At 43.4% G+C, this 27,632-nt stretch overlaps 1 protein-coding gene across 2 annotated transcripts in view; it reads right to left on the bottom strand.

Moving 5' to 3' along the window:
* Positions 1-2,692: 2,692 nt before the first annotated feature.
* Positions 2,693-27,632, bottom strand: part of UNC79 (unc-79 homolog, NALCN channel complex subunit) — a 208,017-nt gene continuing 183,077 nt past the window's right edge. For both annotated transcript variants that reach the window (XM_039217277.1, XM_039217278.1), the window contains 7 exons: positions 27,226-27,315; positions 25,011-25,186; positions 23,897-24,083; positions 22,231-22,428; positions 20,217-20,294; positions 4,858-4,899; positions 2,693-3,152 (listed from right to left, as the gene is read on the bottom strand). In XM_039217277.1, coding sequence (XP_039073208.1) covers positions 2,952-3,152; positions 4,858-4,899; positions 20,217-20,294; positions 22,231-22,428; positions 23,897-24,083; positions 25,011-25,186; positions 27,226-27,315 — 972 coding nt within the window. In that variant the 3' untranslated portion in view covers positions 2,693-2,951. The remainder of the gene's footprint in view (positions 3,153-4,857; positions 4,900-20,216; positions 20,295-22,230; positions 22,429-23,896; positions 24,084-25,010; positions 25,187-27,225; positions 27,316-27,632) is intronic.

Raw genomic sequence — 27,632 nt, 5'->3', positions numbered from 1 at the left:
GTGACCTTGGGCAAGTAGCTTAACTTCCCTAGGCTTCAACATGACAGAAAGAATAATAACTCATAACTTTTATTGCGTGCTTACCACGTGCCAGGCACTGCTCTCTCTGCTTGCATCCTTGTAACAGCTCAACAAGCCTGTGAAGTAGAATGTGCCACTGCCCCCATTTTACAGATGAGGAAATATTAGTGATGACATTTCAGAACCCCTGAGGGGGCTAGAAGCTACATCCATGCAAAGGTTCCACACGGTCTCTCTCTCAGTGGCCTTCAGCTAGGCCAGCGATCAGCAGACTTTTTCTGCAAAGGGCCAGACGGTGAATGTTATAGGCTTTCAGGGCCACACGCCTCTGTCCCACCTCTTTAACTCTGCCCTTGTAGCACAAAAGCATCATAGACAGTACGTACATGGTGGGTGTGGCTGTGTTCCGATAAAACCTTACAAAAACGGGCAGTGGGCCGACCCCTGATCTAGGTGAATGGCTTCTCCTCTTACCTGTTTAGGACCAATCCTGCTAAATCTGTCCCCTCTTTCCCTGACGTTTTATTCTTCTAAGAACCTGAGTCTGACTCGCCCCGGGGGGGTGGGGGGGTGGTTTGACTGGCTGACCTAAGGATATAAAAAGAAGATGAGGACACTGGAGAGCAGGGGCAAGGGGAGTGGAGGCCAGAGAAGCAGCTTACTGGTCTCTATTAACCAGTGAAGTGGCAGGGTCCCATCAAGGATGGTATTTGGGTCAGGGTGGCAGGAAAGAGGGTCACAGCGCTCAGGGGCAAGGACGCAGACCTGGAGTAAAGGAAACTTGTCCCGACAGTAGGAAGCTTTAGATGGGAGCCCAGTCAAGAAGGCTGAATTGAGGGCTCATCTCCAGCCCTTGGCGGGATGGGGGGAGGTGGGGGGAGTGGGGAGATGTAAATACAAAGGGAAACTGAGTCCACTGAAAGAACTGGGGTTGGAGAAGAGCCTGTGGAGGACCCTGGACCTTGTCTGCTGGTAGGTTGGGACGGCTCAGATCCCAGCTGCCTGAGGTAGGGTGGGCTCAGGGCTAGCAAAGGGCTGGGCTACAGTGGAGCTGAGATGGGGAAGTCAGTTAAATGTTTCACAGGGAAAGCAGCGAAGGCCTCCCCTCTCCGGCCTGTTTCCGTTACCCGCTCCAGGAATCGCTGCTCAAACAGAAAATGTCACAATTCAGCCCTTGCTGAGCCCACTGGGTGGCTCATGAAAGACCTGTTGCTTAATCAGATCCATTCAGTTCAACAGACATCAATTAAACCCGTACTACGTGCCAGACCCTGGGGAACAGAGACAGGACATAACCTCAAAGTTGGCACAGCATACGAGTGAGGGAAGTACACGCAGAACTTTCTATACAAGACAGAAGGGTCACGGAGGCATTGCCAAGCCCAACAGGGAGCATTCAAGCTGGGGATGGCCTTTCCGAAGAGCTCATTTGTGAAATATGAAGAATGATCATTCTTCTTATCTTCATATCTTCTTAATCTAGGAACCGACCGGCTCCCTGCAAGTTTTCATAGGGATGAAGCTCTCCCAAGCCTGTCTTTTTTTTTTTTTTTTCTTTTCTTAAATAGTTCATTGTCAAGTTGGTTTCCATATAACACCCAGTTGCTCATCCCAAAAAGCCTGTCTTTCCAGAACTCAGGCGAAACACTTAAACCTTTGAGGACTTGTTTTCCCCTGAGAAGCATGAAGATACCACACTTCCCAGCAGAAAAGAAAGGCCTCCTAATAGCCAACATAAAAAAAAAAAAAAAAAAGCCTCATATCCTCAGGTCCTTCCTGGAAAACAGACTTCAAATAAATTGTGTATTTCTCTTACCAAAATGACCTGAAGGAAAGCCTTTCCTCTCAATAATTGTACTTTGGTTTTAAGGGAAGTTAGCGGAGTTTTCCAAGTTTACAAGAAACGTATAAACTGATTTTAAAAAACCCCAGGCTCACAGAGATAATAAAAAATGCATTTAATAGCATGTCAATATACAGCTTAAATGTATAGTAAGTCTTCTTGTCGTCAGGGCATTACAGGGATAGAGAAGAGAAAGATCATTTGTGAATGCACAGTCAAATGCTAAGTAAGAGTGCTGATAAATCCTGGTGCTCTTACACTATTAAAATTCTGTTTTATGAAACGTAACTCCAGGTGCGGTGATCTGTGCCAGCGTGGGGAATCTCCTGGTCCAGTGTGGATCTACAGTGTTAAATTGAATTGTATTCCAAGTGTTAACAAAAGAATAAAATTTATTATTCACAAAACTTAAGTGCTTATCATAAAGCTTACAAGAAAGTACAGCCTAGAACGAATGAGTTGAAAAATTGGTTTTAAAAATAATAAAACTTACTGGACAGTTTTGGAAAATGAGATTAGAAAACAAAGAAAACAATTGGCACAGGTTAACCACCTAATTTCTAAGTGCACTTTGTAATGGTCCTTGCAAGCTGCCACTTTGCCCAGGATAATGACAAAAAGCTTCAGTCAAGTGTCACTGGCTTGTGGTGACGGGTTTTTTTTATTGCATTGCCAAGAGTGGATTTTAAGAAAAAACACTACAAAGGTTTCAAAAACCCTATTTATTCTCTATCATCAAAAATAGCAACAGGGGTATTTATACAACTTTTCTGTGAGTACCCACCAGTCTATTTTTTTTTTCTTAAAAAAAATAGAAGTTAGTTAAAGAAAAATGATTTGTTTTTTTTTTTTTTTTAAAAAATAATGTAAGGAAACACTTAATCAGATAGCCCAAGGAGTCATCAGAAATATGTGTAGCAAGAAAGCTTCATTGTTGGCCTTCTCTGGCCTTTGCACGTCTTTTACTAGACTAGAAAGAGAATGGACAGTACCAGTGTGTTCCCCAGCCTGCTTGGATCAAATTGTTTTGTTTGGAAACCCATTATTGCTAAACCAGAGTGTTGACGCTGAGAGCCGAGGAGTCCGCTCATAGAGGATAAAACTGAGAGGCTGCCTCCGAGGACTGGATCTCCACTTGGGCCATCTTGAACTGGGTGCACTGCAGCCACTTGCGAAGGGCCGCCAGGCCGGCGCTGCTCTGGGCCGAGCCCGGCAGCGCCCGGAGGCTGTGGTGGTTCACGTTGTTCTGAATGGCCTGGAGGCGAAGCTGGAGTCCGGCGGATAAGTGCTGTTAAGAAAGGGCAAGACATCTGCGTTTAGTTTCTTTCCTTCCAAGGTGCACGGGCGTCCCAGGGGGCGCCGGCCCGGGCATCTTCTGCAGGCGGAACTCCTGCGTGGCTCAAGGGCTGTGCGGCCTGGACGGCAAGGCCGGCTCTCGGATTTGGCGGCGTGCGGGGCAGGGGACGGGGACGGACAGCGTGAGTCTAGCGTCACTCTGGCCCAGATCCATCCCAGCAATGCCGGTCCCAGCTTGACTCATCCACTGCAACAGGAACTTGGAGCGGACACGTGTACTTGGCCCCCGGGAGCTGTGCACCCCAAGGGCCTGAGGCAGCAGGGAAGAAGGGCCTGGGCTCTGCGGCCGGCTCCCTGGGCTCAAACCCTAGCTGCTTTGTGGACAGCCCTGGGAACAAGGTTTTCCGGTCTGTGTTTGGATTTTTCTCATGGACAAACTGGGGACAGTAACACCTTGTGGGATTGGTTTTTTAAGGATAAATGAACTAATGGAGGGTTTAGAGCGCAAGTTGGCACGTAATATGTGCTCGTTACATTTTAATCATGATTACAGTCTCTCTGTCGTGTCGGTGCACACGCAGAGGCCCGGTCCCAAGCTCTCTGGGCCTCAGGTTTCCACAAAGCAGGGGGAGGGGCAACTGAACGCCTCAAGGAGGAAGTACAAGTGGCTTTTCACAGTAAAAGGTAGCGGGAGACGAGGTTTTCAGGGGTGCCGGGGGCCCCTGTGGCTACAAACTGCACCAACACCACAGATGAGACCACACGCCTGCAGTCACTGCAAATGGCTGCATTTCTCTCTTGGTGTCTGGGTACCTTGAGGTCACCCCCCCCCCTTTTCCCACCAACATCCCTCCCCAACGCGGAGAAGAAATTCAGCCAGAAGGGTTCCATCTTCTGCCCCCTGCTTGCCGGGTGAGCCTCACGACGGCTGTAGGCGGAGCCCAGGTTTGGAGCAGGTGGCTCAGCTCCGCCATCATTATGTCAAGTAACCTTTCCTGGTCATGGGGTACGTGTGGCCCAGATAGGGCCTGGCAGCGGAAAAGTCACTCGGGCAGGGTCTGTCCCTTCCTGGCTGGGGCGCCCAGATAAGGGGTGGGGCCAGATCCTTTCCCATCTTGCTCAAGTCAGTCATTCGATGTTATCCTTTCTTAACAGAATTCTTCCTGTCACAAAAAGTCCATTTTAGGGGCACCGGGGTGGCTCAGTTGGTTGAGCATCTGACTGGCTCAAGTCACGATCTCACAGTTCACGAGTTCGAGCCCCACATGGGGCTCTCTGCTGTGAGCGCAGAGCCCACTTTGGATCCTCTGTTCCCGTCTCTCAGTCCCTCCCCCACTTACACTCTCTCAAAAATAAATACGCATTTTTTTTAAAAATCCCATTTTATTTTTTTTTAAAGTCATTTATTTTATTTATAAGTAATCTCTACACCCCCCATGGGGCTTGAACTCACGACCCCGAGATCAAGAGTCATACACTCTATTTTCTGAGCCAGCCAGGCTCCCCACAAAAAGTCCATTTTAGTGGCCAGGAAATAGCAATGAACATGCGTGGGCGCAGATCCTATCGGCACCGAGTGGCCGAGAGCATGGTGACTTCACCTTTCTCCGCAGTAAGTGGAGCATCAGTGAGCCCTATGAGTGTTATGACCTTCTCTGGGGAGAAGTTACCTTCCAGTCCACCCAGGGAGGACTTACCTTGATATTTGACTGAATCATTGGCAACCACATAGGTATCAGCTGTGTGAAGAAACACAGAAGCCTTGTTATTAGCGGTCTCCGTTCCCGCCCCCATAAGCTTCGCCTACTGCACAGAGAAGCAGGGCGCACAAAACCCCTTTAACATCACCAAAGAGGGGACCCTGCTGCGGAGTCATCCATTAACAGGAAAACATCTTTCTGAGGCCGGACCCTGCTGGGCCGGTGGCATTTGGAGGTTAGTAAGTGCCCCATGAGTGCCTGAAACACACACTTAAGAGCAAATGACTGATTGTCTCTTGAAAGCGACCACACATGGGAAATTAAATGTGTATTTAATGAAATCCTTACTTTCTTGAAAGAGAATTTCCTCCATGGGATCTCTGGGACTGAGTTTCCGAGTAGGATGGCGACTCTATTTGCCCAGAGTCGTTAAGAAAATATCACTGGGAAGTGGTAGAAATGCTTCAGTGATAGAAAATAATTGAGCCCCGAAGTAGCCTGGCTGTGATTTGGAAGGTGGGACACAGCAAGAGTGACTTGGCCCAGGGGTTTGGATGGCGTGGGTCATGTGCAGGCGAGCAGCGGGTCCCTGCCCCAGTGGATAGCAAGGCGCTCCAACTGCAGGCCTCCGGGGAGGCTTGCCATTCTGCTGCCCCTCCTGCCCATCCTGAGCCCCTCTGCTGTGCCCTTCCTAGGTGGTCTCCTGGTGTCTGGCCCCAGGGCCTCCAGAAGCAGCTCTCCTCTCCCTGCTTTGGCCTCTCAGCCACATTTCAGCACTCCAGAATATAAGGCTGCCTCATAAATCCAGCAGTCAGGGACAGAAGACAGTGTTTCCCAAAGTGTGTCCCACTGGACTCTAGTTTGGTGGGTTTCAGTGGGGGAGGGGGCACTGGTCCAGTAAGTTTGGAGATGCTAGGTTCCTTATTTCAGCACTGCTCAGATCTTTAATGTACTAAATATGTATCATATCACTGCACTCTGTTCCTTCCAACCCTCTCTACTCCTAATTCAATAGAGAAGTACAGTTGTCATGGGCTGAACTGTGCCCCCTCACGGTCCCTACCCACACTGCTTCAGGATAGGACTTTATTTGGAAGAGGCGTCAATGCAGATGTAATCAAGTTAAGGTGAGGCCATTCTACGGTAGGGTGGGCCCCTGCCAATATGACTGATGCTCTTATCAAAAGGGGAAGATTTGGACACAAGCCAAAGAAAGGCAAAGACTGCCAATCAGCCGCCAGAAGCTAGGGGGTCGGGCTGGACCGGATTCTCCCTCATAGACCTCAGAAGGAACAACCCTGCTACCCCCTGACCTCAGACTTCTGGCTTCCTGACTGTGGGATAAGCAGTTTCTGTGTTTTAGCCGCCTACTCTGTGGTGCTCTCACAGCAGCCCTAGCCAACGAATTCCAGGGCGCACTCCCGGGAGCGCAGCCTGAGGGTGGGAGTGTGCCGTGGGTGAGCAGGTGGTAGGAATTCAGTTGATGCTGAAGTGTGAGGTTCTCAGGAGGGGGTCACGAGAAACACGTTTAGGAAAGCAGAGGTGAGGCCCTTCATCATTCACCCATGATGCCCTGGGAGACCACATTAAGGGATTTGGATTTGTTTCCAAATCCAATATAACTCGTAAAGAGGGGAGCCCTGTTCCCTGTAAGTGGAGCTGTATTCCAGAAAAATCACCGTGGCAGTAATCTGCCAACTAGGATGAGGAAGAGGGTGGGGAAGGGAAGCCAGGGCCTGGGTGGAGGCTGCCTCAATGGTCCAGGTAAGACCAGGGGTGGCTTCCAGGAGGGAGAAGGGTGGTTGCCTGCACACGCAACCCAAGAGGCTCTAAGGACCGGTCTGCTCTTTGGAGCGAGGAAAAGGTCAGAGCACAAGGCGGGGTTTCTAGCCTGGGCAAACAGAAGGAGAGCCATGCCATGAACAAAATAAAAGAACTAGCTGGAGGCCTGCTGGGATGGGAGAGAATGACCTCTCTGTTCACCACTCATGGGCATGGGCTGCAGGGCTCATGTAATTCTCACACACACACACACGGTGAACTGACAAATTACATTCCTCTCTATGCTTTTGTTCCAGGCTCAATCTGGTTGCTCTTCTGCTTCGAGCATTTTGTTGAGATCCATAATTTGCTAATTTGGCTTCCACTGATGCTCACTCCTAAGCACATGGCTCATGTTGCAGCCATGTACTACTGTCTCTAGCATAAATATTGTGCTTAGGAATGCAGTATGGTACGTACCAGATAATGTAATTGGACTAAAACTCAAAATATCAGAAAATGACATTTTCTCTCTGCCTCCTCCAACCACCAACCCGTATAACAAACTGTGGGATTACAAACGTCAGTGACAGATAAGGCTATGCTCTCTGGCCATAAGCAGGATTGGCTCATGTAAACATTCTGATTGGGGAAAAAGAAAACTAGTCTAACCACTTCCTCTCTAATGCCTGTACAGCAAAAACCAAGCTCTCAGGGTCCTAATGTCTACAAACTTGGCACTGACTTTTGATCTACTTAATATGGAGCAGGCCTACATGCCTCTTGATATTTAGGAAGCACCCACACTAACCTCCTGTTAAGATCCTGAGGGACTAAGGAGGGTAGGAGCCAGGAAGCCCTGAGTACTCTGACCCTGGGTGGATACCTCTCCCAGTGCTGTTCTTGGGGCTAACGGCCTATATGAGGCAATCAAGGGGAAGAGTGAGGTTGGTTTTAGCTATTAGCCCATTTACGAAACACGTGACCGTATCATTCTAAAATATATCCGCAAAGGACCTTCAGGTTTGTGACTTGAGAATCACATGACTGAAGTCTTCATGTTAAATCTCATTATTATTGATATGATAGCATTATATAAGCCAGCAGCCATCCTATTTCAGGAATGCTAATTTGACTTACTGAATAACACTCATTTCGGTTCTCTTTTCCTAGTGGCTCCCACAAAGCTGTCAGTAGGAATTAGATGTAATTTATTCGGGGTTGTGTAATGTCATAATAAAGTTGGTTGGATTTTTTTTTCCTCTGCAGCAACGATATTCAGAAAATGGAAGGACAATAAAAAAAATTAGGTTGTTTTCCACCAAAATAAAAGTGATACATTTCCTCTTATCTCAGTTTATGCTACAGGATAAATTGAAGACTTTCTGCTCAGTTAGGCTGTACTCATTTCACTCCATGTTTGTTTCAGCCCTCAAAACTCAAATTAGTTGTAAAACTTTCTATTTCAGCAAAGATGGAGTAACACAGACCAGATTTTACCCTCTTGCCTAGAACGACTAAAATTCCAGATGGAGTCTATGAAACAATGATTTTCAGACACTGGGCATCAACAGTGTAGCACAGTGATCCCTGAGGGGGAGGAAACAAGGTAAGCACTATAGTTAGCCTCACTACCTGCCTAGAAAGCCTGCAGTCAGTAGCCAGGGAGGAGGGACCTGGGAAGAGCCTAACTGTCTTCCTGAGTTGAGGAGATGGAGCTGGGAGTCCAGGGAGGCCAAGGTGTGGAGTCTGTAAGGCAGAGTACTGGAGAGGAGAGAGCTGCACAGAAAGAGAGAGCAAGAGAGAAAGCTGAAGATGCATAAAGGGTCCCCCTTGAGTCTTCAGCTAAATACTGACCAGTGCACACGTAAGAAAAACTGCCCAAGGCTGAAGAAAACACAACCCCGAAGGATTAGAGAGGTGATCACACGGCACCAGCGATAGTTTGTGTTCCCACAAGCTGGTGACAGTGGACAATTCTTATAATTAATACACATCGGGTAGAATACTTAGAAGGCTAGTACCTTAATAATGAAGAAGTTTTAGTTCTAGACCAAATGCAGTTCTGATCACCTGGCATGGCTTACAAGCAAGTCTCAAAAGGAAAAACCTAATTCTAAATAATTTAACGATAACACAGAATATAGCTCAAAAAGATTTATAGGGATACAAAAATATCCAGCACCCAAGACAGTCAAATCAAAATGTCAAGAGTGTAATAAAAAATTACCAGGCATACAAAGAATCAGGAAAAGGTGAGCTACATTGAGAATAAAAATCAATCAACTGGAAAAGACCCCCAAATGATACAGGTAACAGAATTAATAGAGAAAGACATTAGAGCAGTTATTATACCTATATTCAATAGGGTCAAGAAAGAAGAAATATTGAGTGTGTTGAGTAGAAGCATAGAAGAAAATATCTGAAGAAACAATAGCTGATACTTTTCCAAATATAGAGAAAACTATAAACCCACAGATGCAAGAAGTTCAACAAACCCAAGCATAAGAAACACGAAGATAACTACACCAAGGTGTTTCATCATCAAATTGCTTAATGATAACGGTAAAGAGAAAATCTTAAAAGAGGCAAAAAAAGAAAAAAAACCCAAAACAAAAAAAAACATACATTATCTATGGAAGAAAAAAAGATTAGAATACAGATTCCTTGTTGGAAACAACGGAAGCAGGAAGATAGTAGAGGAGAAACATCTTTACAGCACTGAAAACAAACAACTGAACCTATAATTCAATATCCAGTGAAAATACCTTCCAAAAACGAAGGCAAAATAAAGACTTTCTCACACGTAAAAGCTGAAGGACTCAATCACCAGCAGACCTGCCTACGAAATAGTAAAGGAGGGGTGCCTGGGTGGCTCAGTCAGTTGAGCGACGGACTTCAGCTCAAATCATGATCTCACAGTTTGTGAGTTCAAGCCCCCTAATAGGCTTGCTGCTGTCAGCTCAGAGCCTGCTTCAGATCCTCTGTTCTCCTCCCTCTTTGCCCCTCCCCTGCTCGCACTCTCTCAAGAACAAATAACACCCCCCCTAAAAAAAAGGAAATAGTAAAGGAAGTCCTTTGACCAGTAGAAAGATGGAAGTTTAGATCTATAAGAGGAATGAAAAACACTGAAAATGGCAAATATAAATACAGCAATAATAGCAAATATAAATTAATTTTGAAAAAAATTTAAGTCTCTTTAAGAGATAATTGTTTAAAGCAAAAATAATAACAATGTATGGTTTGGTTTACTTTGTTTACAACATATGTAGAAGTAAAATGGAAGACAGTAAGAGCACAAAGCTGATGCTGGAAGTGGATGTATTACATCGTGTGTTCTTATACTATACACGAAGTGGAATGATATTACTTCAAGGTGGTAAGTCAAAAATGGATACTATAAACTCTAAATCAATCACAAAAAACTAAGATATATGGCTAATAAGATAACTAAAAAAACACACTTCTACTTCTAAATGACTTGTGGGAAAAGAAAAAACCAAAAGGGAAATGAGAAAATCTTTTCAACTGAATGGAAATGAGAACATATAAAAATTTGGAAGAATGCAGCTAAAAGAAGATATTCAGTCCACTAAACATTGATGATAGAACAGAGGTTTCTCAAAATAACAACTTTAGCTTCCACCTTGAGAAACTAGAAAAAGAAGAGGAAATTATAGTCAACATTTCATCGTTAAAAACTCAGTCCAAAAGAAGACAAAAAAAAATAAGAAACAAAGAACAGATGGGAACTATAGAAAACAAACGGCAAGGTGATAGATTTAGGCCCAACAACAGGCACAAAACACATTAAATGAAGATGGTTTAAAGACCTCCAATTAAAAGGAAGGGATTGTCAGATTGGATATAAAAGAAAAGCAAAACCCAGTTACATGCTGCCTGTAAGAAATATATTTGAAATATAAAGACACAAATAGGGTAAAAAGTAAAAGAATGGAAAAAGATATACCATTGTAACACTGGTCAAAAGAAAACTGGATACCTTTATTAATATCAAAGTACTGTTCACAGCAAAGAATATTAATGAAGATTAAGACAGCCATTTCAAAATTCATTTCATTAAGATGACATAATAATCCTAAACATTTATGCACCTAATAACAAAGATTCACAACACAAGAAGCAATATTGATAAACCTGAAAAGATAAAGAAATCTACAATTACAGAGACATATCAATACCCCTTTCTCAATGGTTGATAGAATAAGCAGACAGACGGGGCGCCTGGGTGGCTTAGTCGGTTAAGCGTCTGACTTTCACTTAGGTCATGATCTCGCGGTTCGTGGGTTCGAGCCCCGCGTCGGGCTCTGTGCTGACTGCCAGCTCAGAGCCTGGAGCCTGTTTCAGAGCCTGTGACTCCCTCTCTCTCTGACCCTCCCCTGCTCACGCTGTCTCTCTCTCTCTCTCCTGGAAATAAATAAAACATTTAAAAAAAAAAAAAAAGAATAAGCAGACAGACATAAGGAAGAAAGTGGAAGACTTGAACAACACTATCAATAAGCTTGAATCAATTGGCATAGGAAACTATACCTAACAACAGCAGAAGACATATTCTTTTTTAGTCACAAAGAGCATTTACCAAGAACAACGACATTCTGGGACATAAACAAGTCTGAATAAGTTTAACATGACTGACATTATATATAGTATGTTTTCTGAACACAAGTGAAATTAAAACGCCTGGGGCACCTGGGTGGCCCAGTTGGTTAAGCGTTCAACTTTGGCTCAGGTTATGATCTTGCGGTTTTGTGAATTTGAGCCCCGCGTTGGGCTCTGTGCTAACAGCTCAGGTTCTGCATCTCTCTCTCTCTCTGACCCTCCCTCACTGGGCCTTCCCTCTCTCTCAAAAATAAACATTAAAAAAAATTTTTTTTACTTTGAACTGAATGTAAATGACAACATAGAATACTGAACAGCGGGATACTGCTAAACCAGTACTTAGAAGGAAATTTATAAAAGACAAAAGAAAAGATATTTTTTTATAATAGACACGAGTGAATTAAATCTAAAGTAATCAGAAGAAAGAAAATAATAAGCAGAGATGAATGAAACAAGAGAAAAATCAATGAAAACAACCCCAAAACCCGGTTATTGTCATTTTTTTAATCAAAAGCTCACTAAAATTAATGTCTCTATACAGATTGACAAGAAAAAAAAAGTCACAAATCCCGTGTCAGGAATGAAAGAGGTAGCATAACTACTGATCCTACCAATATTAGAAGTATATTAGGAACAATTTCATGCCAATAAAATTGGTTACTTTGAGGAAATGGACAAATCCTTTGACACCACATCAATGATGACCCAAGAATACACAGAAAATTTAAATAGCACTATACCTATTTAAAAAATCAAATTCATAATTTAAAACCCTCTGCAAAGAAAATTTCAAGACCAGGCAGTTCCATTGGTGAATTCTATCAAATATTTAAGGGAAAAAATAATAACAAATCTACACAAACTTCCAAGAAACAGAAGAGGAGAGTGAGGAGTTAAGATGGCAGATACGTAGGGGGCCAGAATTTCTCTCGTCCCTCAAACACAGTTGTATTGAGGTCAGGACACTCGGAATACTCCAGAATACAGGCTGTAGAGTGACAGAAAGATCTCCACAGGTGGACAGAGCTTGGCGGCACAGAGATGCCTGCTTATGAATTGGGAGAGAGAAAACGGGTGTCAAAGGTGCAAAGGGGGGAACCCCTTCTATGGAAAGACAAAAGGAGGGAAAGGGAGGCAGTGGAAGAGTGGTTTTGTGTTTGAACAAGAGAAAAACCTCTCTAGACCATGGACTGAGGAACAAAAACGAGGGGCAGAGCCAGTTTCTACTTTGCAAACAGGCTCAGGAGCTAAAGACTGGAGTTTTCAGGGGCATGCGACTTTCCCTGGACTGGAGCTGCCGCCATGTGCCTGCTCCTGGTGGGGTAGGGAGCCGGGGCCGGGGTGCCAGAGCGATCTCGGGGGGCACACTAGGAGAGAGCAGACCCCACACTCGAATACTGTGGGAGGAGGGCATAGTGCCCGCCCCCTGCAATGACAAAAGACCCTGCAGGCACCAGCCAGAGGCCCTTTGTTGGTTGCACAGCATGGCGCTATCCCAGAGTGGTCCACTGGGTGTGTTCTGAATCCGAGCCAAGTGCCTAGGAGGGCAGGCCGGCTGCCCGAGCCACTCCATGAGGGCTGCCTGAACAGTGTGGTTTGAGACACGTGGCCTGGAGAGGAGATACTGAGGAGTTACCATTTTTGTCCCCATGGCAACATGGTAGGGCTTCAGGGAACAGCACAGTGGTCCCCAGTGGAGGTGAGACCCGCTTGCACCAAACCCCACCTCTCCGTGCCTGGTAACTGCTTACCTACCAGAGTGAGAGTGACATTGACCTAACCAGGTGGCCTCTCCTCTAGACCATCACAGCCACCCATCCCAGGCACCAAGAGACAACTAACTGTCCTGTGGTTTTGTATGTTGGTCTGTTTTGTAAAAACAATTTTAAATTATTTTTTTTCTCTTTTCTTTCCCTTTCTTCTCTTTTCCCTTCTTCTTCTTTCTACCTTCCTTTTCTTTTTTCTTTCCTTTGGAATCAGGCTCATAGTTTCTGATTTGATTTTTGGTCAGTTCCTATTTCCTTCCTTCCTTCCTTTGTTCCTTCCTTCCTTCCTTCCTTCCTTCGTTCCTTCCTTCCTTCCTTCCTTTTCGGTTATTTGTTTAATCAGGAATTTTTACTCTATTCTTTTTATACCTTTTCTGTATCTCCTCCCTCTTCATTTTCCTCTCTCTATCTCTCTCTGGGTTAAGTCTTATAGTTTCTTTGATTCTCTGCCTGCTTTTAAAAATTTTCCCCCTTTCATTTCTCTTCTTGTATGGGATAAGGCTTCCTCCCCTGCCCCCCATCCCCCACACCTTGTTTTCCTTTTTTCCAGGGATACTTCAAGGAACAAATCAAAGCACATTTGGTGGAAGGTCCAAACAATCCACCACTACAAGCAGTGAGACAAAGCAGCCAGAGACACAACCACAGAGTGCACACAACACACTACAAAAACACTTACTGAACTGAAGTGCCAGGCCCTGGACAGTGTATGACCCTTTCTTAATATAGTAGTACTTGCAGGTGCAGGTCACAAAATAAGCTATTAAATCATGTAAAAGACAGAAGCCTAGCCAGAATGATGAAACAGAAGAATTCTCCTCAAAAGAAATTCCAGGAAGAAATGACAACCAGAGAATTGTACTCAAAACAGATATAAACAAAATATCTGAACAATCTGAACAAAACAATTTAGAAAACAGTCATAAGACTAATAGCTGGGCTTGAATAAAACATAGAAGACAGCAGAGAATCTATAGCTGTAGAAATCAAAGACCTAAGAAGTAGTCACAGTGAATTAAGAAATGCTGTAAATGAGATGCAAAATAAACTAGATGCAGTGACAGCAAGGGGGGAAGAAGCAGAGGTGAGAATGGCTGAAACAGAAGATAAAATTATGGAAAATGATAAAGCTGAAAAAAAGAGGGAAAAGGAATTACTAGACCATGAGGGGATAATTAGAGACCTAACTGATTCAATGAAATGAAATAATATCTGTATCACAGGAGTTCCATAAGAAGAGGAAGAGAGAGAAAGGGGAAAAAGGTTTATTTGAACAAATTATAGTTAAGAACTTCCCTAATCTGGGGAAGGAAACAAATATCCAAGTCTAGGAGGCACAGAGAACTCCCTTCAAAATCAACAAAAACAGGTCAACACCACAACACAGCATAGTGAAACTGGCAAAATACAAAGATAAAGAGAATTCTGAAAGCAGCTAGGGACCAATGGGCCTTAACCTACAAGGGTAGACACATAAGGGTAGTAGCAGACCTGTCCACTGAAACCTGGCAGGCCAGAAGGGAGGGGCAGGAAATATTCAATGTGCAGAACAAGAAAAATATGAAGCCAAGAATCCTTTATCCAGCAAGGCCGTCATACAGAATAGAAGGAAGATAAAGAGTTTCCCAGACAAACAAAAACTGAAGGAATTCTTGACCACTAAACCAGCAGGAGATCCTAAGGGGGACTCTGTGAGTGAAAAACAATAAAGATTACAAAAGACCAAGACATCGCCATAAACACAAAACCTACAGATAACACAATGACACTAAATCCTTATCTTTCAGTAATCATTCTGAATGTAAATGGACGAAATGCCTCAATCAAAAGACATAGGGTATCAGAATGGATAAAAAACCAAGATTCGTCTATATGCTGCCTACAAGAGATTCTATTTAATTTAATTAAATTAATTTAATTTAATTTTTTTTAAAAGAGACTCATTTTAGACCTGAGGACACCTGCAGATTGAAAGCAAGGTGATGGAGAACCATCAATCATGCTACTGGATGTCAAAAGAAACTTGGATAGCCAACTTGGCATCCAAATTGTCAAAGGAGTCAGACTTTCCAGATGACATTATACTCTACACGGGAAACCTGAAAGACTCCACCAAAAAACTGCTAGAACTGATATATGAATTCAGCAAAGTCACAGGACATAACATCAATGTACAGAAATCAGTTGCATCTATACACCCATAATGAAGCAACAGAAAGAGATATCAAGGAACCGATCTCGTTTACAATTGCACCAAGAACCATAAAATACTTTGGAATAAACCTAAACAAGGAGGTAAGAGATCTGTATGAGAAAAAATTATAGAAATCTTATGAAAGAAATGGAAGAAGACACAAAGAAATGGAAAAACATTTCATGCTCATGGATTGGAAAAACAAATTATCCAAAGCAATCTACATATTCATTGCAATCCCAATCAGAATTGCACAGCATTCTTCACAGAGCTAGAACAAACAATCCTAAAATCTGTATGGAACCACAAAGGACCCCGAAAAGCCAAAGTAATGTTGAAAAAGTAAACCAAAGCTGGAGGTGTAACAATCCCAGACTTTAGCCTGTATTACAATACTGTAATCAAGACAATATGGTACTGGCACAAAAACAGACACATAGACCAATGCAATAGAATAGAGAACCCAGAAATGAACCCACAGATATATGGCCAACTAATCTTCGACAAAGCAGGAAAGAGTATCCAATGGAAAAAAGAGAGTCTTTAGCAAATGGTGTTGGGAGAACTGGATAGCAACATGCATCAGAATGAAACTGGAGCACTTTCTTACACCATACACAAAAATAAACTCAAACTGGATGAAAGACCTAAATGTGAGACAGGAAACCATCAAAATCCTAAAGGAGAAAACAAACAACAACTTCTTTGACCTCAGCCGCAGCAACTTCTTACTTGACAGGTCTTCAAAGGCAAGGGAAATAAAAGCAAGATTGAACTATAGGACCTCTTCAAGATAAAAAGCTTCTGCACAGCAAAGGAAACAATCAACAAAATTAAAAAGCAACCAACAGAATGGGAGAAGATATTTGCAAATGACATATCAGATAAAGGTTTAGTATCCAAAATTTATAAAGAACTTACCAAACTCAACACCCAAAAAACAAATAATTCAGTGAATAAATGGGCAGAAGACATGAACAGACACTTTTCCAAAGAAGACATCCAGATGGCAAACAGACACACGAAAAGATGCTCAACATCACTCTTCATCAGGGAAATACAAATCAAAACCACAGTGAGATACTACCTCACACTGGTCAGAGTGGCTAAAATTAACAACCTAGGAAACAACAGATGTTGGTGATGATGTGGAGAAAAGGGAACCCTTTGCACTGTTGGTAGGAGTGCAAACTGGTGAAACCATCCTGGAAAACAGTGTGGAGGTTCCTCAAAAAATTAAAAATAGAATTACCCTATGACCCAGCACTACTAGGAATTTATCCTAGGATACAGGAATGTTGATTCGTAGGGGAACGTGCCCCAATGTTTACAGCAGAACTGTCAACAATAGCCAAATTATGAAAAGAGCCCAAATGTCCATCAACTGATGAATGGATAAAGAAGATGTGGTATATGTACACAATGGAATACTACTCGGTGATGAAAAATGATGAAAGCTTGTCATTTGCAACAATGTGGATGGAACTGGAGGCTAGTACGCTAAGTGACATCAGTCAGTCAGAGAAAGGCAGGTATCATATTTTCCTTCACATGTAGAATTTGAGGAACTTAACAGAAGACCATAGGGGAAGGGAAGGAAAAATAAGCTACAAACAGAGAGGAAGGCAAACCAGAAGAGACTCTTGAATACAGAGAAGAAACCGACAATTAGTGGGAATGGAGGGTTGGGGGGGGTGGGAAAATGGGTGATGGGCATTGAGGAGGGCACTTATTGGGATGAGCACTGGGTGTTGTATGTTAGGAATGAATTATGGATTCTACTCCTGAAGCCAAGACTACATACACTGTATGTTAGCTAGCTTGACAATAAATTGTTAAAGAAAAAAAAAAAAAAAAGAAGAGAAAAGAATACTACCCAAATCATTATATGAAGCCATCATTACCCTGATACCCAAAACCAAAAACAGTTACTACAAGAAGAGAAATTTACAGCCCAACATCCCTCATGAACATCAATGTGAAAATTATTTTAAAATGTTAGCAAATAGTATTCAGCAAGACATAAAAAGGATAATACACATCACAATCAAGTATGTCTTCTCCCAGGAATACAAGATTTGTTTAACATTTAAAACTCAATCCATAAAATTCACCTTGTTATCAGTCAAAAAAGAATACTCAAATGTCCATCTCAATAAATGTAGAAAAAGTATTTGAAAAGTCCTACATTTATTCTTGACAAAGATCTTCAGCAAACCAGGAATAGAAGAGAATGTGACTCAATTTGACAAAGGGTATCTACGAAAAACTGACAGCTAACATTTATATTTAATGAGGAAAGACTGATGCTTTCTTCCTAACATCAGGAACAAGATAAGGTTTTTCACTCCCGTGACTTCTATTCAACTTGTACTAGAGGATCTAGCCAGAGCAATGTGACAAGACAAAGAAATAAAAGGTAGAAAGACTGGAAAGGAAGAAATAAAACTGCCTTTATTTACACATGACACAATCGTCTGTACAGAGAAGCTGATGAGATCTACGAAAATGCTACTAGCACTAATAAATGAGCTTAACAGTCTGCAGGTTAGAAGATCAATACAAAATCAGTTATATTTCTAAATATCAGCAATGAACAATCAGAAATTTAAATATAAAAGCCCATACCGTTTATAATACCCTAGGATTATGATAATGTAGGGACAAATTTGACAAAAATATGCTAGTCTTGTATCTGGAAAACTACAAAATATTGCTGGAAAAAGCACTTTTTAAAAAAATAGATATACTGTGTTTGTGAAATGAAAGACTCAGTGCTGTTTAAGATCTCAGTTCTCCTTGGATTAGGCGAAGATTTTAAAAAATACAACATTAAAGCATGATCCATAAAGGAAAATTTGATAAATGGTAGTTCTTCAAAATTAAGACCTTCTGCTCTTCACAAGGTACCCTTAAGATAATGAAAACACAACTGCAGGGAATATCTTTGCATATCACACGTCAGATAAAGGACTTTGCCTTAAAACTGAATTATAAGAAAAAAAAAACCCAACCCAATAATAATAAATGCACAAATAATTTTAACAGACGCTTCATCAAGCAGATATGTAGATAGCAGATAAGCACATGAAAAGCTGTTTAACATCAACTGTCAATAGGGAAATGCAATTTAAAACAATGATGAGATACCAATACACAATTCTTAAGATGTCTAAAAGGAAAGCCTGACTACACTAAGCGTTGACAAAGATGTGCAGGAACTGAAATGCTCATGCACTGCTGGTATGAATGTAACAGGGTACACTCACTTGGAAACCAGTTTGTCGATTTCTTGAAAAGTTATACACATATCACATGGCCTAGCCACATCTGCTCCTGCGTATTTATCCAATGTACATGACAGCGTGTATCTACACAAAGACATGTACATGAATATTCATAGCAGTTTTATTTGTAAGGGCCCCAAACTGAAAACAGCCCAGATGTCCATGCACTGATGAATGGAAAAACAAAAGGTCTTATATCCATGGGGCGCCCGGGTGGCTCAGTCGGTTAAGCGTCCGACTCTTGATTTCAGCTCAGGTCATGATCTCACAGTTTCATGAGTTCAAGCCCCTGCAGAGCCTGCTTGGGACTCTCTCCCTCTCCCTCTCTCTCTGACCCTCCCTTTCTCAGACACTCTCTGTCTCTCTCAAAATAAATACATAAACTTTAAAAATTATGTTAAAAAGGTGATATATCCATACAATGGAATACTACCCAGAAAGGGAAAGAAATTATCTACCGATACATGCAACAAAATGGATGAATCTCAACGTTAGTCTGCATGAGAGAAGGCAGGAAAAAAGTCTAAGAATTGTGTACATTCATTTACATAAAATTCTAGAAAATGCAAGGTAGCCTACAGTGACAGAAAACAGACCAGGAGCTGCCTGGGGACAGGGATGTAGGATACAAGAGTGGTGGAAAAGAGCAACTCGAAAGAATATGGGAAACCTTTAGGGGTGTGAGGCACATGTTCATTAACTTGACTATGGTGGTTTTTTCACGGATATAATCTATGTGAAGACTTATCAAATTGTACACTTTAAATATATATAGTTTACTGAATATAAATATATTTCAATGAAGCTGTAAAAAAGAAAATCAGGTATGATCATCCGAGTGTCAGTAAGATCGTTCCACTCATGGTGTTGACTTTTGCTACTGACCATCAAGTTAGAGAGGCTCTCTCTACCCCACTTAAGCCAGCTACTTTGTAGTATTCTGGTCACAGTCAAGTTTTCCCTGAAAATGGGTCGCTTTTCCCAAGCATTGTGTGAGTTAACTTGACAAGTGACCTTATGGAAGACCAGAGACAACCAAGGAATGAAATAGCAAGTTAAAAGGTCCCAAACTGACCCACTTGGTGTGGTGGGGGTGGGGGCGATGGCTGAGACACTGCACTACAGACATGACAGGTAAACAGGGAGTGGTACAGGTAGAGGAAGGACAAATAAAAAGAGAGTGAGTGAGAAATCAAGTTCTCCTTTACTCTAATTTTTTATCACACTAGTATGTTTCTGATGTCCTTGGACAGGTAACGAATACTTAATTACACCCATAAGACTACACAGTGATTTGGCATAGTAATATTAGAAACAAAATTAATTTATCTGGGCTACCAAGTCAAACAATTAAAGACTATTTTCCTTGGTTTTCTGGATATCTTGAAAGGTGAGGCACCACCAATCTGTTTCTATGACCATAAGGTCATTTTCAGATCGATGTTCCCCAGCAATATTTTAATTACTTGTGTTCACATGCAATCATGGTCCAACATATTTAACCCAGGTAGACTTAGTCACAGAGGTAGAGCAAGAGCAAAAATAACATGATAACCGTTTGGGGGCCGTTTGGGGCAGGGTCATCCCATGAGCCTGAGTCCTCCAGCCCCCAACTCTGACTGTCACAATTCAATCAGTTTTATTTTCCTCTTTGAAGGCACATTCAAAGTAAATCCACATTTGTTAGCAGCAAGAAACAGTCTTATAAAAATCATAAGATTTTCCTACCTTGACAAAAATTGTTGAATTGCATTCTTGCAATGCCTCCATTAAACTAATCACATGGAGGCACACCATCTCTACCATCTGAAACAACAAACACGAAAATCAATTCCACTCCCAGTAACGCAGAAACCTTGAAAGCTGGTCTCTGGCCACAGAGGGCCCATGTCATGTGCCCACGAGGCTTTGGGCACAATGACCAAAGGGAACCACAAGGAGTAGTGTTTATTCACCTCTAAAACTTCAACTAGAAAGTGGCTTTAAAAGGCTTCAATTGTCATGCCTTCCTTATCTAACTCAGGGCTGCCAATTTGGGTGCTGATCTCGCTAATCTGCGCCGTGTATGATTCATAGCAGAGGACAAATGCCTTCGGCTTCCCTCCTTCCACCTCCAGAACTTGGGCTGATGTCCTTTTCTCCATCTTGACCCTTCTTCCACAATTTCTCCGCCTGGAGCGGCTGTTTAGTTTATTACACGCCTGTCTGCGTGGCTTGTTCTCCGTGGAACAAGGTAGCCATGTTGATGACGGTTCAAAAGTCCTTGATCAGAAATTCCGAAGGCTGGATTTTAAACACTCCAAGGGGGTTTTGCCAGACCGGCGTACATAGTTTTTAACACATTTTTCAGAATAAAATGAACTCAAATCCATTAGGAGCATTACTTATACAAAATTCATTTGTATCAGGTTCATTTCTAACATTTATATACCAAAGAGATTTGGAGTAGAGGTATCAAGGGCGTCAAAAAACTAATGACAACAGAATGAAACTCAATCTCTATTTCAGTCCCTAGTTTCACTGTCTGTAAAATAACAGAATGCTTGATCTCCAAGTTCTCCTTTAGTCTCAGACTCTATGATCCAATAAATGTTTCTCAGAACTGCTGGTGCACCCTAAAATTGTCACATAAATTTCCTCTAAATTGAGCTAAAATACCTCTCTCCATACAGAATTGCCTCATAACATCTGCTTCTCTAAAGAAAAGGAAGTGTTTCACTAAAGGAAATATAAAAATCCCCTTTCCAATTAGAGCTGAAAGAAAGTATTTCTTAAGAGTAGTATCAATCAATCAAAAGTCATTTCTGTTATGTCTTTTGTGGATGGTGCCTTGCTGGGTTGCTGGGCACACTGGGATCATTGATATGATGTTCTTCCTGATCCCCTGCCCCTCACAGAGGAGAACTCACCTGATAAAGCCCCCATGACCAAGATACTAACTGTTGCTTTCTCCACTGAGAATCCTCTTCCAAAGTAACAAAGGATTTCCTTGTAAATTCCTTCCATAGACCTTCCAAGCCTGACTTCAAAGGACTAATCCAAGCATGTTCAATGGAGTGGGCTCCTGCTAACAATACCTCGGATATTTTCCAGTGAGGTTCAGAGCAGCCCCTCTCTTGGTGAGCCATTCTAATTAAAACTGAACTGGATTTGAAAACGGAGGCTCAGGTCTTCCTAGGGCAACTCAAAAAGGTAAGGCCCTTTTCAGGGTTTGAGGCCTGGGAAGAATGAACATGTGTGGTTAGTCTGCTCTTCAGTGCCACCAAAGGGTGACCCAACTGGCTAGGGTTTTTCCAAACTGCCTTGGAATCCAAAAATAATATGAATCTCCTTTGGACTTGATAGCACAAAACAACCCTTTATGTGTGGCTGGTCTGCTCTTAAATACCACCAAAGGGTGACCCAATTGGCTAGGGGGTTTCCAAATTGCCTTGGAATCCAAAAATAATATGAATCTCCTTTGGACTTTATAGGACAAAACAACCCTTAAACATAGAAGTTTCATATAAAAAATTTTTTTGGCCCTAAGCGGAGCAAACAAAAGTTGTTTTTACTAGACTTATTTGCTTGCTCTGTTCTTCATCAAAATTATTACACAAGCAGAACATCCAGCTTATAATGTAAAAACCCACCGATCCATTGATGTAATATTACAATTGAAATCCTTAAAGAGCATGCAATGTGAGGGCCGGGTGTGGGTTACATCTTTTATCCAAGATGGGAAACGAACTTGTGGACTCACCACTTTGTTGTGAGCCATCAGCTGAAGGATGCTGGGTGTCACCCTGCTCCAGAACTCCAGCGCGGTCAGGATGGCCGTGAAGCTGAATTCATTCTGACTTTGGACATTTGTAGCTACGGCACTTTGTTCGCAATATACTGTCCAGAGCTGAGCAAAGATAAATGCGTGGAAGAGAGAACACATATGCAGCACGGAGGTCTGAAAAGGAGGAGACAGGAGCTGTTACATTTCAGTGGGCTATGGTGCTCCACAGGCCCCATCCTGCACGGCCTTGGCCTCCTGAGAAGCATGGCCAAAGCGCATCTACTTCCAGAGATCGGAGGCTGAAGGAGTTCTCTATGAGTTACATATTCGTGATTCACCACCTTAAGCAATCTGCTTTCCGCTTGGTCAGTGGGAGTGTGCTGAGAGAACAAAGCCTCTTTCCAAAGAGAAGGCACCTTGGTTTGCAGAACACAACCCACCCCTTTGCCTGTTAATGACAATGACATTCTCATCACTCAACTAGATCAGGGACAATAACCATTCTACCATGTTGGGGTGTTTCCTCACCTGTAACATGGGGATGATAGCACCCTCCTCAAAGAGCTGGAGTTAGGAGGAACCTGGTGACATAGCTGAGCACACTGCCCAGCACTTACTCATTATACTATCACCACTTAGAAATGGCAGCAACAAAGACAGTATAACTACTAGCGGTGAGTACCGACTGAGCAAGTACCTACGAGGTCCCAGACACTGTGCTAAAGACTTTCCAAAGATCACTTCTATAATTCTCAAACCATCCGCTTGTCTCTTTGACAGGTGAAAAACTGGAGCTCAGAGAGGTCACAAGGTCAAGGTCACAAATGACAAAGTACCATTGTTAGGAATCAAACACAGCTCTGTCTCGAAATACTAGGAACTGCCGGCCTGATCCCTTTTGCAAACATCATTTAGGCCACTTGGATGGTTCTCTACTTGACTACAGAGTCAGCTTGCTCTGGCCCACATCCCAGCTGCTCCCAAACCCACCCTGACTTCCCAGAACTTGCCTAAGCTCGTGAAGGGCCCTTGGCTTCTCTTAGCTGATTAGTATCAGCGTGTCTGGTTTGCTTACACTGGCTCATGACTGATGCCTGCCTTGGGTTTACTTTATTCCCTTAAGCACATCATCTGTCTCTACAATTTACAAAGTTCCTCTGTGTAGATGATTCCAGTGAGCGCTTTAGTGAGTTCCCAACTGGCCTTCTTATTTTCATTTTGTATCTTTATGTATCTATCTCTAGAGATGTGAGTTGAAAAGACAGTGCATGAAAAATTAGAGCAAAAATTTCCCTCCAATTCATATTCGGTTCCAAAAACTGATCATGGGATTTTTATTATATTTCTAGCCTTTTATTTCTCTTCATTATTTTGTGACAGAGATGCCTAGGAAGCTAACTCTTGCTTGCCTCCATAATTTATCTTCATAAAAGTAAACAAGGACAATTTAAGGGGGAAGAAAAAATAGTGGGGGGAATTTAAACAACTTTAAATAAGGCATTAGCACAAAGCTGCTTTTGTAACATCCACAGGGGGCAAGTGATAAGATGCATTTTCTTCTCAGAAGAAACATAATAGGCTGGTAAGGGTTTCCATTAGTGATTTCGATGCCTATGGTCTTAAGGTTGGAGAAACTGCTCACCTTTGATTGCTCTGGAAATCCAATCAGGATGACAATGAGATGGTCTGCAATATGAGAGCCGGCATCCAGAGGTATGGGCAGGCACGGGGAGGAGGCGTTTGGACACACTGCATTATGAGTGAGGGAGCCCAGGAGAAGCCAGGACAGCAGACGGATGCGGGAGATACACTCGATGAATTCTTTCGGCCTATCGAGTAGAAGGAGGTGTTAAAGGCGATTTTTTATGGTTTCTGTTTTGTTGGGCGCTCACCAACTGCTTACTGATGGCATCAAAAGTGTGGTTTTATAGGCGATCACATACAATAAAACACCCAGGTGACGGTGCCAACAAAATGATGCACCTGTTTTTCTGCTCGCCCGATCTAATCCGGGACCTTAGCTGCTTGAGCAAAGAGCAGCTTCTGGTGACACAGGATTCAGAATCATTCTTCCATCAACCTGGGTACCTTCCTGACGAGCTTCTTTGTCTAACCTCTTTCCTTTCTTCCCTTTAGAAAGTCTGACATCGCACTAGAGGGGAAGGAATAGAGGCGGAGACGTGACATACAGGCCACCCATTTTCCTGCCCGTAGTCATTGTCTCCCGCTGCCCTCTGCCCTCCTTACCCCCAACTCCAAGCCCTCCCTCTAGCGAGGGAGCTGACGTTGCGAAATGGAGGGCGCACGCAGAGCAGCCATGCGCCCCTCCCTTCCTGCCTGGCTGCGCTCTACTTCCTCCTGCCAGGGATTCTGCTCCAGCTGCAATCCAACATGCTCCTTGAAGGCAGAAGCTATGTAAGTGCTCAATAAACACCTATTGATTTATCTAACTAGTTGAAATTAAGAGTTAAAATTGCACTTCTAAGCTCCAGGTTCTCACCATCCATCAATACACAGCCGAGGTCTTCGTAGGAGGGCAAGTTCCTCTTACTGGCAGCGTAGCACGCGTGCTCGTGGTCAAAAATGCTGCCAGGTCAGCAAGCATGGGGGTGTGGCTTACCTCCCTCCTCCTCCACCGACCACACTGCACTCCCATACATCTTCAAGGCATTCATTTGCTCTTACTGAGTCCCAGAAAACTCGGGGTGGTTCCCTGACTTGCTGACCCTCACCGCTAAAATAAAAGAGGGCCTTACCCTTGCTGCATGGCGGAAGGGGGATGATAGAGCCACGGCAGGTAGCGAATCACAGCCTTGTTATCCCTGTGGTTGCCCCGTGAGATTTCCATGGCTGTGATTTGAGCCAGCCCGACTTTGAGGTGTCCACCAAACGTATCTTCATGCAGAGGCTGGGAACATGTCTTCATGTGGCTCTGCAAAAACAAACGGCATTTCGTGGCTGTGGCCGAGTACCTGGAAAATTCCTAGTCACTCTTTAAAAAGATCTGGTTGTCATTCCCTTACCTTCTATCACCGCTCCCAAGTATACAGTCCACTTAACCAACTTCAGTGGTTTCCCATTGTTCTTAGGATAAAGTGGGGGAGGGGGGATTCCTTAGCGTGGCCTAAAAAGCCTGGGATGATCTAGCGACTGTAGACCTCTGCATCTTACCCCTTCATTCCCTCTACACTGGCTCCTTCCCATTACCGGCCTTTGCTTGCACTGGTCTCTCTGCCCAAAACACTGTTCCTGCCTCGCTTCACCTAACTAACTGCTATTCACTGTTCAGATTTCGGCTCAAGTGTCACTTCCTCCAGGAAGTCTTCCCTGACCTATTAGAAGCTCCTATATCACCGTGTACCCCTCCTCCATAGCAATTATGATTTTACTTTATCTTGTATGAGATTTCCATTAAAATTGGCACCCCACTACCAGACTGTAAATTAAATGAGCATGGCTACTGTGTCTTTTTGCTTATTGTTGTATCCCTACCTGCCCAGAACAATGCCAGGCACATTAGAGGTGCTTGTGCTTGGTACATATTTGTTGAATCAATGTAGAAAAATTCCTTTTCTCAGGGTGGCTTAGTGGAAAGAGCACTGAAATGGAAACTGAGACCTAGGCTTCAGCCCCAGTTTAGGCCACTTGCCACTTGGCCTTTCTGATCTGTCTCCTAATCTATGTGAAATCAGAGGGCTGGGTTATATCTCTGGTCCCCGACCTTTTGATCATCATGGATCCTTCTTTCTGTTTTCTCTGTATTTTGGAAGTGGTTACAGAGCTAGCTAATCTGTTTCGGTAATGAGGTCTCCTCCTGTTGACACTTGATGCCAAAGTCATCTGAACATGGGCAACCAGATTCCGCACTCAGTAACCAGTGCGCGGTCAAGTACCAGGGGTGCTTACTTAGGAATGACTGGGTTCAGATGCTGTGAGAAGTCACCAGCTTAAATTCCGGTTCTACTTTCTACCCAGCATTTGCAAATCCATGCCTATCCCAAGAGGCACTTGGATCTTCTGAACAGAGTCTAGAAACTGAGTTAGGCGATGGAGGAACCTCATTTGTAGTTGATGAGCTTCTGGGATGACTAGATCCTATTTATCAAAAAGGGATCATTTAGTGCCAGGTTGCCATCTGGCTGCTCCTTGGACCGTGTTTGCTTTCTCTTCTGCCCTCTGTCCAGGGCCTTCCCCAAATCTCTCAGACTATCAGTCTTTCAGCTCCCTAGTCAACTCACAGCAGGGAAGTTGACTTACATCAGCAATTCATCCCACCCTGCAAAGCACTCAGTCAAGAAGCTCAACAACTTCGCTGGGATCTTGCCCACTTGCAAATCAGATTTTGCTCCATCCCTTGTCTTTAATTATTGTCTCGAAGAAGAGAGCTCTGATGCAGATAACCATGGAAGGCTTATGTTTGCATAATGTGTTCTGGTTTACAAAAGTCTCTTTGCATGCACTGTGCCACATCAAACCCCGTAACAATTGGCAAAGGTAGATACTAGGCTTGTGTCGCAGATGAGGGAACTGAGGCTCAAAGGTAGTTAAATGACACCACATGGCACTGTGAAAAGAGAATGATCTGGAGCCGCTACAGTCTTAGGCCCACCCTGACTCCACCACTTATCAGTAGCGCCACCCTGAGCATGAATCACTGCACCACCCCAGGCCTCAGTTTCTACATCTGTGGAATGGGGACACTTTGACAGGGACACCGGGAGAACTGAATGAATGGCAAAAGTAGAGCCATGCACAGAACTCCTGCCATGCAAACAGCCTTTCCTTTCCTTTTCCCTCTTGCACAGGCTGAACTCAGTTCTCCAGGCTCCCGAGACAGGGACTTGTTAGGGAGCGCCACAGCCAACTCGACGCCCCAGATAACAATAAATTCCGTTGGTCTGCGTAATTCCCTACAACCGCCTCTGTGTCTTGCTCATGGGAGAAGCGAGCAGTGTAAGCAAGCCCTCTTACCTTCAGCTTGGTGAGGGTGTGCATGTCCGCCATGAAGTCCAGTACCTCGTTGATGTACTGCCTCACACACTCCATCGCGGCTGTCCCACACTGAAACACAACGACACCACCAGGTGGGCCCTCTGCCTTCACTTTGGCCCTGACTGTGGTCCCTGTCTTGTTCTGACTTCACACTGCTTACTAACGAGCTGTTTCATAAATCTGGGGTTCTGACTCACTCCATTACTCTCCACAGTCTGTCACTGTCTGCCCGCAGTTTGGACAAAAATTGATAAAAGGTTTGTGATTAAGAGCTAAGAAACAGGGGCAGCCTGGGCTAGGCAGAGTTAACACCCTTTTACCCCCTGCACTGGGTGTTCTAACTGATTTCTTTTGCTTGCTTTTGTCTTGTTTGTTTTTGTTTTGAA

The sequence above is a fragment of the Hyaena hyaena genome, unplaced genomic scaffold (assembly GCF_003009895.1).
Source record: "Hyaena hyaena isolate Hyena2069 unplaced genomic scaffold, ASM300989v1 scaffold_676, whole genome shotgun sequence".
NCBI classification, from domain to species: domain Eukaryota; kingdom Metazoa; phylum Chordata; class Mammalia; order Carnivora; family Hyaenidae; genus Hyaena; species Hyaena hyaena.
Note: the sequence above shows the minus strand (reverse complement) of the source record. Positions and strands in the feature narration are given on the sequence as shown.